At 37.8% G+C, this 14,055-nt stretch overlaps 1 protein-coding gene across 1 annotated transcript in view; it reads left to right on the top strand.

Annotated features, from left to right (window-relative positions):
- LOC107660007 (receptor-type tyrosine-protein phosphatase-like N) overlaps positions 1-14,055 on the top strand; it is a 22,418-nt gene that overhangs the window by 4,362 nt on the left and 4,001 nt on the right. Inside the window, exons 4-18 of the mRNA XM_016449138.1 lie at positions 1,128-1,233; positions 1,328-1,454; positions 1,569-1,917; positions 2,231-2,368; positions 2,487-2,542; positions 3,578-3,861; positions 5,383-5,462; positions 6,142-6,206; positions 7,791-7,994; positions 8,285-8,536; positions 9,377-9,524; positions 9,791-9,864; positions 10,312-10,389; positions 10,929-11,048; positions 11,158-11,324. Coding sequence (XP_016304624.1) covers positions 1,128-1,233; positions 1,328-1,454; positions 1,569-1,917; positions 2,231-2,368; positions 2,487-2,542; positions 3,578-3,861; positions 5,383-5,462; positions 6,142-6,206; positions 7,791-7,994; positions 8,285-8,536; positions 9,377-9,524; positions 9,791-9,864; positions 10,312-10,389; positions 10,929-11,048; positions 11,158-11,324 — 2,248 coding nt within the window. The remainder of the gene's footprint in view (positions 1-1,127; positions 1,234-1,327; positions 1,455-1,568; positions 1,918-2,230; positions 2,369-2,486; positions 2,543-3,577; positions 3,862-5,382; positions 5,463-6,141; positions 6,207-7,790; positions 7,995-8,284; positions 8,537-9,376; positions 9,525-9,790; positions 9,865-10,311; positions 10,390-10,928; positions 11,049-11,157; positions 11,325-14,055) is intronic.

Genomic DNA, 14,055 nt, shown 5'->3' on the forward strand with positions numbered 1-14,055 from the left:
CACCCCCCCCCCCAGCGCTACCAAATCTGCTCCTGGCGCCACCATCTGTAGAACTTAGTAGCGCTGGTGCCACTGCTCTCAAATGTTAGTCTGGAGCCCTGCTTCAGCGCCAGGTGCGAGTCAAGCGAGCGCGGAAACGGTACTGTGCTCGCAGCGCATGCTGTAATATATTTTATATGAGTCACATTATGAACATGTCTCTGAAATAGTTTTCAAAACTGTCCTGGAGCAGCCCAGCACTGTCTCATCTAACACACCCGATTTAACTCATCAGCTCATTAATAGAGACTTTAAGTCCTGAAGTGGGTCAAAGAAATAGCAGCCAAAACAACCTAATAACCAGCTGCTGTGATGTCTATTAATCAAAGGACAAAGAAAAAAAAAGAGGAAAAAAAGAACTTTTATAGCTTTAAGGATTCATCTATATTTAATTTAGTGTTTGATCATTTAAATTCTTCTGCTGAAGAGCACAGGTAAATATTACATTTATTATAATAGGTTTATGTGAAGATTGTTTTAAGTTCACTTAAATTAGAGGTTATTTTTTAAAGTCTAATAAATGTTAAAATTGATAGCTCTCAGTTATACTGTAATGTTGAATGGCTATAGTCAATGGTTAAATATTAGTTAAATATTAAATATTTTATAGAGAAGTCAGTATTGGTATCATTGATACTGGCCTTCAGTCATAAAAAAAAGATGCCATTAAAAATATACTGTCTTTATGTTGTTTGTACATTAATTTGAAGATTTAATGTGAAATTATTGCAATATAAAAATATATTTAAAAACTTTAATGTTAGTTGGGATTAATTGCAATTAATTTCAGAAAAATTTGCGATTAATTCGTTACTTTTTTTAATTGATTGACAGCACTTATATATATATATATATATATGTATACAAGGTGTAAGGAAAATAATGTTATTACTTTTAGTAAGATGCAATGTTATTACTGGTTACCACAAATTACATTGTTAGAATCTAAAACAAATACAAAGAGCTAACTTGATACGTGTTTTAAACTAGATTTTTCTTTTTCTTTTATCATGGACATTCTTATTTTGTCATCTACAAACATTATAAGCCTTTTTGGTTGCTCTGAGCTGATGTGAATTATTTTGCAGGATTAACATGGCAAGATGATGTCACCCAATCAATGATTAAGAAAGAGTTTAGCAAAGTTCCGAAAATCCTACTGTCTTCTGGGATAAAGAATGGCCCATCCACAGAGTAACATTTACAATTTTGCCATGTAATCACGTTTCTCTCACTTTCCTTTTTCTTTCACTGCATTGATTCTTTCTGAATATCTCCATTATCAAAGGTCTCGGAGTGGCCCTACAAACCAGCTCAAACCCAAACTGGTACAGCCCTATATGGACTACATGATTGTCGATCCACCTCAGTCATCTCTCCATATGCAGAGTCTGGATCCTTATAGTTACCAGCGAGTGAGAGCCCAAACACAAAGCCCTTTTGTTACACTGCACTGATTGTAGCTTGGAGCATTGGATACAGTCTACAACTACTTCTCTTTAATTCCAGCATCATGTCTTTTTGCCTTGTATGGTTACCAAGATGAAGAGGAGCGTTCTTTGAACCTGGTGGAGGGAGGCAGGTACCCACCGGCCTCCTCTCGCATTAGGGGAAATTCACCACTTCCTCCATCTCTAGATAAAGATGATCAGCTTCTGCAGGATCTGATGACTCTGCTCCTTTCTTCGCCTGCACAGCCCACATCACGCCATCGTGTGGCAGCACCTCACTCCACCTCATCTTTTTTCCAGGATCTGGACTTCCTACTTGACTACAAGGACTATAACAAGGACTTCTTTTCCCCAGATGAAAAGATCAACAGCCAACAGGAGCAAAAGAAAGGTCCTCAGAAGCATGGAGTGTTTTCTGGGCACAGTGGTAAGATAGTGTGGTAACACTTTAGAATAGGGAACACATATTCACTATTAACTAAGAGTTTTCCCTGAACAAACTCCTAATTTGCTGCTTATTAATAGTTAGTAAGGTAGTTGCTAAGTTTAGGTACGGGGTGAATTAAGGGATCTAAAATACGGTCATGCAGAATAAGGCATTAATATGTGCTTTATAAGTACTAATAAAAAGCCAGTATGCTAGTAATATGCATGCTAATAAGCAACTAATTAATAGCGACAATTGGTCCTTAAAATAAAATGGTAACGATAGTGTTAATGTTTATGTGTTCTGACTCCAGGACCCACTCAACAAAGTCTAAATGAGCTGCTCCTGCAGCATGGATTTGATCTAAACCACCTGAACCCTGAAGAGATTGAGCGTCTTTTCACTGTCCTTCAGCTCCTGCAAAACGAACCAACAAACAATCAGAGAAAACGTGAGCACCCTGAGATTTCACTTTTTATAGAATATAAGTATACAACTCCAAAATATACACACCATATGGTTGGAGCTCCAAAAAATGTCAAATAAACTGCTTCTTTTCATTCACTCAGCTGAAACAAAGGATTCCTCTGTCTCCAAAAGTGGTGAGCATCAAAATGTTTCTGCTGTTAAGTGATTTAAGGCTGGGCTACTCTACCTGACTTTTAAATTCTGAATAGATTTTAAAAATATTAGACATTCACTTGCCAACTTGTAAATTGTTACAGAGGAAAAACTGGACATCACGCCCTAAAATGAGTGAGGATCATGCACTACCAGACTTTGAGTTAATTCTGAAAACTAAACTCACACAGAAACAATTATAGGAGACACATGACAAATGAAAACAAAATGTATCCAAAAATCGGCTCAAAATATCAAACATGTTTGATCCCGACGTCTGGATGGAATCATAGTCTAAAGCTAAAAACTGGAGTCTGTGCCCATCATACACTATGAAATTTACTGTGAAATCTGTCAGCTCTGCAGACTGGCTTTGACTCGTTCAAACTGTAAATTGGCGCAAAAAAATCTGTACAAAAGTCGTGCTGAGTATTCCAGCATTTAGTAATATTACAAGGTTGGGTTAATCTCAATAGTAATGCTATATATTACCTGCAGGGGGCAGCAAGTGTAAACAAAAAATTACGAACATAAATAAATTATATGTGGGAAACATGAGCCATGATTATGTATGATTTGTTTTGTACTGTAGGTCTTTTATCTTTTAGGCCTCTTACCCAACATTAGTGTATCTCTGCACACAGTATTTTAGGTGCTTTAGTACTGCTGCAACATGATATCTTTTCCTCTCCCTTTCGGCCCTGTTACATCAATAATCATGGTTGGTTAGAAAATAAACAGACACTGACTTATTGCCCTCTCAAAAGCATTTTTAAAGAGAATAAGAGAGAACAGACTAGGAAGAGGAACATTATACACAAAATTATTTTTCCAAGTTGCAAATAAAACAAAGACTAATGAAGTACATTTTACAAGAAAATACTAATTCAGTTTTTCTACTTATAAAATTCCATGTTTAATTCAATGTGTTACTTGTCATTTCTACACCGATTTTTTTTTTCAGTGTACATTATACATGGAACAATTTATTATCTGTAGGCAGTTAACCTGACATGGCATGTCTTATGTGCTCTATCAGATGAAGATTACAGAGGGAGAGATGACCCATGTGGTGGAAAAGGCTTCTGCACAGCCTACAAATTCCTCCTTCCCTTCTCCATTCAACCCCGGGCCTGAAATTTCCCCTAAAGGGTCCCAAGGGGCCTCCCAGGATAACTACATCCCATTGGGTGCTAGTGTACTAGGGCCTGCATCTCTCAAACAAGAGGAAGGACGACTTGGCAAAGGAACCTTGAGTGTGAAACCAGGAAAGAATGAAGCCAAGTTAAAGGAGGAATTTGGATACATTGTCACCAATCAGAGGTACAACTAACAGTTTAGACTGTTTGACCGCGTGTAGTCTATGTGAGTGTTCCTTTTGTCTGAAAGTAAAGTAGTCATGTGGTATTTGTTTTCAAAACACTACATTAACGAAGGACCTGGGGGCACACATCAAACTGGCTATTCAGTGGAGAGTCTGTTTGTGTGTTGTTTTCGTGAGTTCTGTGTTAGCAGTTGAGTAGAGTCCCAGATTTTGCTTTGGTGGTGGGCCTTGATTAGATCTTGAAAGTATACTAACCCTATACTAAAGCTTGCAAAGGCATTTGCTAACACAGAATTTCTACAGAGGCAAGCTGTTTAACCTAACTTAGCTTAACCAATGCATTACTAATTTGACATAATTATGTTATCAATGCAAACAGTCTTGATTGCTGTTTGTTGATTTGGTTAGGAAGCAAATGCTAATCCCACTAACCCTTTTTACTAAATCAAATTGTGGTGAGCTGGAACCTTGATCCATTGTCCTTGGAGGACAGAGGGGGATGGCTAAGAGGAAAAGAATGAGAGAGAGAAAAGGAAATGGAATGAACTGGCCTCAAAAGTGGATTTGCTCCACTAATTGTCCTCCTCTTATTGCTTGGATCCCAATATCTAATACACATAATCAGGGTTTGAAATTAATGCCCACCAACCCGCCAAATGCAGATGAAAATCAACCGTGGTGGGTAACGCATATAAACTCACTAGCCAATTTGGCAGGTTATGATTCATAAATTGTCATCACTTTGCATGCCATCATTATCAGAGCCCTTCCCCTAAGATGAGCCTCCAAGACAAAGCTTAAAGTCGGCATGAAACGGAAGTTATTTTCCTATTGTGACGTATATCTGAGTGAAACGGCTTCTGAAATGAGAAAAAATGCAGGGTGGGGCTTGGTTTCGTACTTCGGGAAATGATTGGATCGTTGGAAGTTGGGCGTTGCTAACAAAATGGAGGCAGAAACGAGACAGATCCCGATAGCCCCGCCCTCACGCCATAGCACATGACAGGAAGAGAAGAGAAGTCGTTTTGAGGGGGGAGGGAAGGTTAACGTATTTGATTAAAGATTATGAGGGCACATGAATTTTAAAAAAAGAATGAAGTGCACAGATAAATCATTTATAATAAACACTACAATATTACATATAAATTTCATGGTGACTTTAAAAACGACTGCGCAATGGATGAGAAGCACCACACCATGGAATTTATTTACAATTTGAATATGTGAAAAGTCACAGAATTTTGTTTATATTTTATTTTATTTTTACGGTATCTACAAACAATGATTGACGGTCGTAAAAAAGAGCCATTAAACGATTCAGAGTCAGATTTAATAATACATATATTTAAATCTAAGCTTTAATTTTGATAATCTGGTTTTATTAGCAATAATATAAGTTGTGAATGGCCAAAAGTTTCGTTGCCAAATTGGCTGGTGAGTAAAAAAATTTAATTACAAACCCTGCACATAATCAATCATACAGGAAACTTGCATGTGATAAAATAAATTCTGCTCTACAGTGTGGTTGGTCCAGCTGTCACTTTCCGGGTGCTCCCAAACAGCCAGAATTTAACAGCAAGTGAGGTGTCCGAAAAGGCTGGTTAAGTAATGAAGACAAATATTTCATGGCTATTAAGAGTGATGTCTGTCACACAAGTGTTTCTGAGACACAAAAATGGCTCAAAAGTCATGCAAAGTAATGTAAAAATTAAAGACCTGATAGGCTTTGTTTTGTTGTCTTGACATAAACAGGACATTGGGGCATGACAGAGGGCTTTTAATTTTTTATTTTATATTACCACACTGTTGCCACTAGTCAGAAGTGTTATTAGGGGGAAGGGCATTCTCATTCTAAAGAGCATTTGATTTGACAAAATGAGTGAGTGCAGCATGAGTCATCAGCATTTTTGTCTGTTTCTGGAAGCGAAAGCCTGTGTTTTAAATATGTATGAAAAATCAATTTTGACAGCATTTAGATGTACACTAACATATAGCTGTCCTTAAGACCAGACTAATGTCACAAAACTGTCACCATGTCTGAATACATACACATGTGACCCACATTTGCTGAATTCTATATTAATGTACCAAGCCTATATAGGACTAGTATAAATAATTAATGTAAATATGAATTGAACATTGGTATATTTTATCATATTGCTGTTACCGCAGCTTTATAATAGCAATAAGCTACTTGAAGCCGTGCATGATATTTATGCTGAGAAAACATTAGAATAAGCTGTCTTTGACTGTCTTCACATTTATTTTTTGCCATGCAGTGGCTCAAAAGAACCTTCTAGAATCAGAGACTGGTCTAAAGGTGCTTCAGGCAGGTGTTGGGGAGGTAAGGATGCGCAGAAATGTGAACCCAATGTCTTAACTCAACTGTGCCCATTGTTCAGTCCTTTCCCATGAAGTTCTATCTCTTTTATGCTTTAGGAGGGAATATCTCACAAGACCCCTGACACCCACCCCCGTCTCTTTTGCTTTGTTGCTATGACAACGACATCATACGTGTCAAACTGTCAGGCGACAGCCGCGTTCACGACTCAGAGCGCGCGGCCGCAAACGCTTCTCCCCTCAGAACGCACCATTCCCGCAAAACATCACGATGCCCGTGCCAGGGCTGAGCTCCGTCATCGTTGTTCGTTTCCCGCGAACTTAAATTGACCAAATATTACAGCTCCTAACAAAACTGAACGAAATTCAAATGTCAAACCGGCGGAAAAGAGCTCTACGGTTATTGCACGTACAGATTTGTGCTCATCTTCGGGGGATCACCGGGCGCGAGCGCTTTGCGTTCTCCATTAGTTTATTGATTTTTTGGTGAGTTAAACTTTCCCTTGAACTTAATTAAATGTTACGTTATATTAATGTCATGTTACATTATATTAAACATGTTTATTAATCAGATACAAGCTCGTACGGGGCAGTAAAACAACAAAGAAATCTGCTTTTTATCCCGTGAATGATCCACCTACCTGTCATTTCAGTTCACTCGCTTTTGGTTAGTTATTTCTTACCTGTTTTTATACAGTCTATGTTTCTTATAGACCACATGTGGCGGGAAAAACTATGAAAATGTGACCGTTTTTACCACATACTGTCTACCTCTTTGGTTTTCCCAGCATTAATTTTACTCACCCTTCGAAGTCAGTGGTTTCAGGCTGGCTCATGAATCAGAATTGCAATAAATAAGTTTACAGGCCACATTAGAGACGGGCTAGTCAGGTTTTATTTGAATCTATGAGCCTGCGGTAGTCGTTAAACTTTTAATTGAACTGCTCAGTGATTTGCTCAAATAAAGAACGCGCAATAAAAATGACGAATCAGAATGATTTACACTCAGAATCTCCGCACAGACTGTGATGTCAGGTAAAAAATGGTTGCTATGGCGACAAGGTCAGTGCGGTGTGCACAGGTGTGATGATGTAATGCCCTGGCTCCTGTGTGGTGGTCTGCATCATTCCAGCTAGGACATAATGTGTGATTCCTATGTGTTGAAATGCCTTGTAATAAAGGATTTATGTTGTCTTTTCCTCTCTCTGTTTTCTCTCATCAGTTCCTTGCTTTCTGTCTATTGTCATTTTAATGACCATGGTGCTTACATCAAACGTTGTGCTGTTGCCATAGCAACCAGTGACCCCACTAAGATCATACTTCCAGACAGTAGGGTGGGATTGGTAGTCCTGTTTCAAATGTTCGTTTTTAATACTCGTCTTTTCCTCATGGACCCTCTCTCTTCACTTTTCCATTTCAAAATGTTACAGATGCACAGTTCTTTATGGTTCCTCTAGGATAGTAAATAGGGTTAAATCTCTTGTTTATATCTATTTGTTCAATGTTAGTTTGATGGTAGTAACATTAATTGGGGCTATGGGATGTATTAATGATTTGTATGTTTGTTTTCATCTCTCTGTTTTTGTAGAAGAATGATGGCCATGCGTTGCCAGTGGCAACACGTGTACGTGACAACACCCAGTGGGTGTTCCTCATGTTTGTGGGTGTGGCTTGTGTGGGTGGACTCCTGGTGGGAGCACTGACCTGTCTGTGCACCCATGCCCGCCAGTTGGCCTCAGGGAAACTAGGACTTGGACCTGAAGCAGGAAATGTGACGCATTATGAGTACCAGGTTTGGAACTGTTTGGCATGCGCACTGCATCGCATCTCTGCAATATAGACATTCTCTGCATCCAAGCTATTTTGATCCCAACTGATTTTAGCAGCTTTGCTCGTGATGGCATGATACTGTCAGACACTAATGTGATCAGATTTAGTTGATTTGAGAATAAGCAAACCAGAGCAAATTGATTAGCTGCAATATTCAGTTACTGTGAATTGCATATGCAGCATGTGCTGCAATTTGTCAGTAGTCTTTTTCTCACATCCTCTTTTGAAATATCTATTTTCTTAATTTCTCAGGATCTTTGTCGGCAGCACATGGCTACTAAGTCCTCTCTTGGAAGGCAGGACTGCGGGGTTGGAGCTGCAGGTGGTGCTGGTCCAGGAGGAGGTGGTGGTGGAGGAGGAACGGATACATCACGAGTCAGCAGTGTGTCGTCACAGTTCAGTGATGCACCTCAGCCAAGCCCTAGTTCGCACAGCAGCACCCCCTCCTGGTGTGAGGAGCCAGCGCAGTCTAACATGGATATTTCTACAGGGCACATGATACTGGTAGACACGCATACCCTTATTTACAGATGCAGAAAAATGAAAAATGAATTTCCAGCGCATAACATTAATGGCCCATTCACACCAAGAATGATAACTATGACGATAACTATATTAGCATCCACCATAATGGATGATAACATTCTGTTTATTATAAGCACATGCTGCACTTTTGTCGTCTGGCACTTTAAATCTTTGTGCTTTTTAAGGTCGAGTGGTTCTGATTAGATGTCAACGTCTTTATCATTCATCAACTGGGAAAAAGGAAATTCTGAAAGTGATTCCAGTGATATCGTTCCTCTGTGCCATTATCGTTATAGTGTTGGTGTGGACTTGCCTATTCTCAGAATTAAAACAATTATTAAAAATGTATAGGATAACACTTTGTTTTAAGGTGACAGTTACTCATATTACATGTACATACTATAGTAATTACAGTAAATTATGCATAATTACACCTAAACCAAACCCTAACCTTAACACTATAGTAAGTACATGTAGTTAATTATTTTTTTTTCATTACTTGTTGTTTAATTACATTGTAACAATATGTACACTATACAAATGAAGTGGAACTCTTTGTAGTTATAGGTATAGTCTTTGGTGTGAACGACCCTTAGTTTTTTCCCTTTGGTTAACGCTTTGAATATGAATTGCCCTCCAGCCAGTTATACACATTCATATTTACTCCATGGTTTTACAAAGAATGTTTTGTTTCTGTTTTAATTGTGTTGGTATATTGGCATTCTCTAAATTTTCACATGTTTTTTAAGTGTCACATGAATGAGCAGCTGAGAAATCAGGGGTCTCTATACTGGTGTTTGTCTCTCTCATGCTTTCTAGGCATATATGGAGGATCATCTGAAGAATAAAGACCGTTTGCTCAAAGAGTGGGAGGCTCTGTGCTCCTACCAGGCAGAACCCAGCACCATCTCAGCTGCCCAGAGTAAAAGTAACGTCAAGAAGAACCGCTGCTCTGATGCCGTGCCCTGTGAGTAAGACCTCAAAGCTTCCCCACCCCCCTGCTAGTCTTGAAACTCCTTCATTTTCTATGTAAGTGTGCCTGAACGGTTAGTGCCCACTTTGTCTTTTTGGAAATTTTCTGTAAGAACACACAACTCACTATTTATACTAAAAATGGCAGAGAATAATGCAGAAGTACGCAAATTGGAACGCATCCTGTGTCTCGTCACACAACTCGATTGACTTCTCCTCTTTTTAATGGATTAGGAGTGTAACTGTCAGTTGTTTTTGCAGATGACCATTCTAGAGTGAAGCTGAAGGCTGAGATTAACCCCTCCAGGACAGATTACATCAACGCCAGCACCATTGTAAGTATGTGAACTTGATGATCCTCTTTGCCCTGGAACTCATCATGAAACATGACAGTTTGAAGAGACTTTATTATGGTCCTTTTCCTCCTCTCTTTAGCTGAAATCTAAGATAAAAATCTAAAGCTAGAAAACCCTACTTTCCTTGCATCCCTTTTTGTTACCAAGGTGATAATCCATTTATTCCTCATAGACTTCCAAGGCTGCCACTGGTTTTTGAATCCCCCTCTCAGTGTTGCCATGGTTACATTGTATTGATCTCATTCAGGATGTTTAGGTTGGGAATCTCTTGCTGCTCTGTTGTGGTCGAGAACAAGGGATCATCAATTAAGCCTTCATGTGCCTCAGATCACATTAATGGCCTGTTGTCACGGTGATTGGCAGATTCAGGGTTAAGAAGGGCTAAAACACTGACCCCTGACCTTTCGTCCCCTATTGACCCTTTAGATCGAGCATGACCCCCGGATGCCTGCGTATATTGCCACCCAAGGCCCTCTCTCACACACCATCTCTGATTTCTGGCAGGTCAGTCACATGTGTGTGGATTTGATAGCTATGTAATCATTTGATATAAAGAAATACAAGTTGCTTGAAATGTACACTACCATTTGAAAGTTTGGGGTCAATGAAATAAAAATTTTTTCAATGATGATATTAATACTTTTATTCACCAAGGATGCATTAAATTGATTTATAAGCTTGGTAAAATAATCTTGAAAAAATGTACCACGGTTTACATAAAAAAAATATTTAGCTTTTCCATAAAAAATATGAAGCTGCACCACTTGTGACACTTGAGTAATGGCTGCAGAAATGTCAGCTTTGCCATCACAGAAAAAACAAACAAACTTTAAAATATAATAAAATAGAAAAGTGAAGCCTTGGTTTTGCAGCCTTGGTGAACATAGAAGAACATAGAAGTTTTAAAAACAAATCTTTGAATGGTAGTGTATTTAGAAAATTGTACACAGTTCTATGTATGAATTAGCGCTTATTTGCTGTGCATTCATGTACTGTAAATACTGCGTGAATGGCATATTTTGTAAGCCATGTATGTTGCACAGATGGTTTGGGAGAGCGGATGTACGGTCATAGTGATGATGACGGCTCTGGTTGAGGAAGGAGAAAAGCAGTGTGATCATTACTGGCCCGATGAGGGCTCTTCTCTCTACCACATTTATGAGGTTTGAGTGAAAATGTTACTTGTGAACCTAATAAGATGTCCTGAGATGTTTGTTTTATGTAGTGTAAACCACATCAAATATTGTGTTCACCTTTAATTATCTCACTCAGGTGAACCTGGTGTCTGAGCATATCTGGTGTAATGACTTCCTGGTGCGGAGTTTCTACCTGAAGAACGTCCAAACCCAGGAAACTCGTACCCTCACTCAATTCCACTTCCTGAGCTGGCCTGCACAGGGAATACCCACCTCCACTCGGCCTCTGCTGGACTTCCGCAGGTACTGCGCATCCTTGCACACATACTGTACATAGTATGTATGTATTTCTATTTTCTGTATATATATCGTATTAAAGTATATATTACTATTTACACATCTATGTAGGCCTAATAATCGCCTGGTCATGATCGTTTGCTTTAATGGTAATTATTTGAGGTAACCGCAACTGTTGTACAAATCTGAAGAGTACGGAAAGTTAATGCATAATAATAGTAATAATAGTATATAAAAAAATGAGAACTATTATCATTATTATTATTTGAATTTTATTTATGTTTGTATTTTGTTTATTTACAATTTATTTTTATTTATTATATATTAAGTTGGGCTGGGTAATATTTAAAAATTATAAATATTTTAACATTTATTATTATTATAATAAAATGTTAATTCTAAGTCTACAGCTGGAAATTATACATTTTTAAATTCAGGTTAAACAAATAAGTTCTTAAGCTGTTTGTGTAGTAAGTTTACATTATAACTAAGTGTCATACACAAAAAAAAAGATGAAATAATTAATTGCAATTTTTATTAGGCAAATGTTATTGTACCCAAAATTCCAAAATTGTGACAGCTCTATGTGCATATATGTGTATGTCATTTCCACCTCAAGTTCTCCATTTGCTCCCTCTTTTCTTCCAGCTGCCATTACATGATGTCATTCCATCACTCTTCACTCTTATTTCCTCCATTCTCTTCAGCCTCTTTACCACTGTCTCTTTGAACCTCTTACCCACTCTCTGCCTCTTTCTGAGAGCGATGGAGCGCAGTAGCGAGTATTGCACAGCTGTCTGTGTCATTTTTGTGGTTTGCAGCTAGTAGTCTGGTTCCAGTTGCATAGTCACAAAAATGAGCACAGACAGGTGTGGCTGCAGCAACGCTGATGAAACGCTCCATCGCCTAACTCCCCCTTCCCACTTTCTCTCTGCGTGATTCTCTGTCGACATCATCTTAGTCGCTTTTCATTTCCTTCTCTGTGTCTCTCTCCTTTCTTCGCTCACGTCCTTACATTTCATGCTTTGCGGTGTTTGGGTTGATGTAGCTTGTTTCTTACCACTGTTGACTGGTATAACTCTGCTCTTTTTGATCTTTCTGGCTCTCTACTGTGAAGTGGTCCTGATGTTTTCCTCTGATCTCTGTGGGTCTCTACTCTACATAAACCTAGATTTTTACAGTGTTTGCAAGGCGAGCACTGTAACGAAATTTCTCTCATCTTTATTCATTTTGTTCTTCACAAATATCTGCAATTATTTTAGCCTTAAACTACTCAATATATTCCACTCCAGGCACCATTTAAACTTTGTTTCGTAGGTAATTGTAAACTTTAGGTGTACTGTGCTATCTGTCTAGAATTTTTGTATCCTCTGAGAAAAAAATCTAAATCCAAGCATTCGTCATCATCATCAATACTAATCACAATCATCATAATATTATATAAATACTAAAATAAATAATACCCAGAGCAACATGCTTATATTTTTTGTAAACTTAAAAACTTCTGCCATCATAAATAAAGATCACAATCATTGTAATACTAATATAAACACAAATGTTTTGTGTTTTGTAAACTTTAAAATTGTAAAATATTTGTCAGCATCATCAGTACAAATCACAATCATCATTTTATTAAAAGAAGCATTTAAAAAGGAAAAATAAACACATACAGTGGGTACGGAAAGTATTCAGACCCCCTTCAATTTTTCACTCTTTGTTATATTGCAGCCATTTGCTAAAATAATTTGTTAATTTTTTTTCCTCATTAATGTACACACAGCACCCCATGGGGGTCTGAATACTTTCCGTACCCACTGTATACACACACTACTGTACAAAGGTTGGGGTAAGAATTTTTTAAAAAGAAATTAATATTTTTATTCAGCTAGGATGCATCAAATTGATCCAAAATCACAGTTAAGACTTTTACATTGTTACAAACAAATAAATGCTGTCTTTTTTAATTTCCTTGAACAATCTGTCATGGTTTCCACACAAATATTAAGTGACAACTGTGTAGCAAATTAGCTCAAAAGGGAAATGTATATAAATAATTACAATTAATTATGATTAATTACAATTATCACACGAACTGGCTTCACCCTGCTTCAAAAGAATCTTTCTTTCATCACACCTTCTAGACAAAATATTATGACAATAGGATTTGAGGCTTTCATGTTCTCACAAAGCAGACAAAAGTTTACTATTAAATGCTTTAGCACAAAGACAGAGCATATAAATATTGTTGAACCATGAAATGTTCTCAATATGGCAGTGCTGTTTTTTCATGTCACAATGGTCAGATTTGTTGTTGCATGACATTGTCTCTGTATGACAGCATCAGTGTTATTTTTTTGTGACGGTATAAATATCGGTTTGTTGTTCCATGAAATGTTCTCTATATAAGAATCTTAAAGGGATAGTTCACCCAAAAATGAAAATTCTGTCATTAATTACTCACCCTCATGTCGTTCCAAATCCGTAAGACCCCAGTTCATCTTTGGAACACAAATTAAGATATCTTATGAATTCTGAGAGCTCTTTGACCCTGAATGTAATTACCACAATCAAGGTGCAGATACGTAGCAAGGAGATCGGTAAAATAATCCATGTGACATCAGGGATTCAACCGTAATATTACGAAGCTACGAGAATACATTTTGTACGCAAAGAAAACAAATAACGACTTTATTCAACAATTTGTCTGCTCCACGTCACCCTGGTGCCATTTTGGAGA

This window comes from Sinocyclocheilus anshuiensis, unplaced genomic scaffold (genome assembly GCF_001515605.1).
Source record: "Sinocyclocheilus anshuiensis isolate Anshui unplaced genomic scaffold, SAMN03320099.WGS_v1.1 scaffold55, whole genome shotgun sequence".
Lineage (NCBI taxonomy): Eukaryota > Metazoa > Chordata > Actinopteri > Cypriniformes > Cyprinidae > Sinocyclocheilus > Sinocyclocheilus anshuiensis.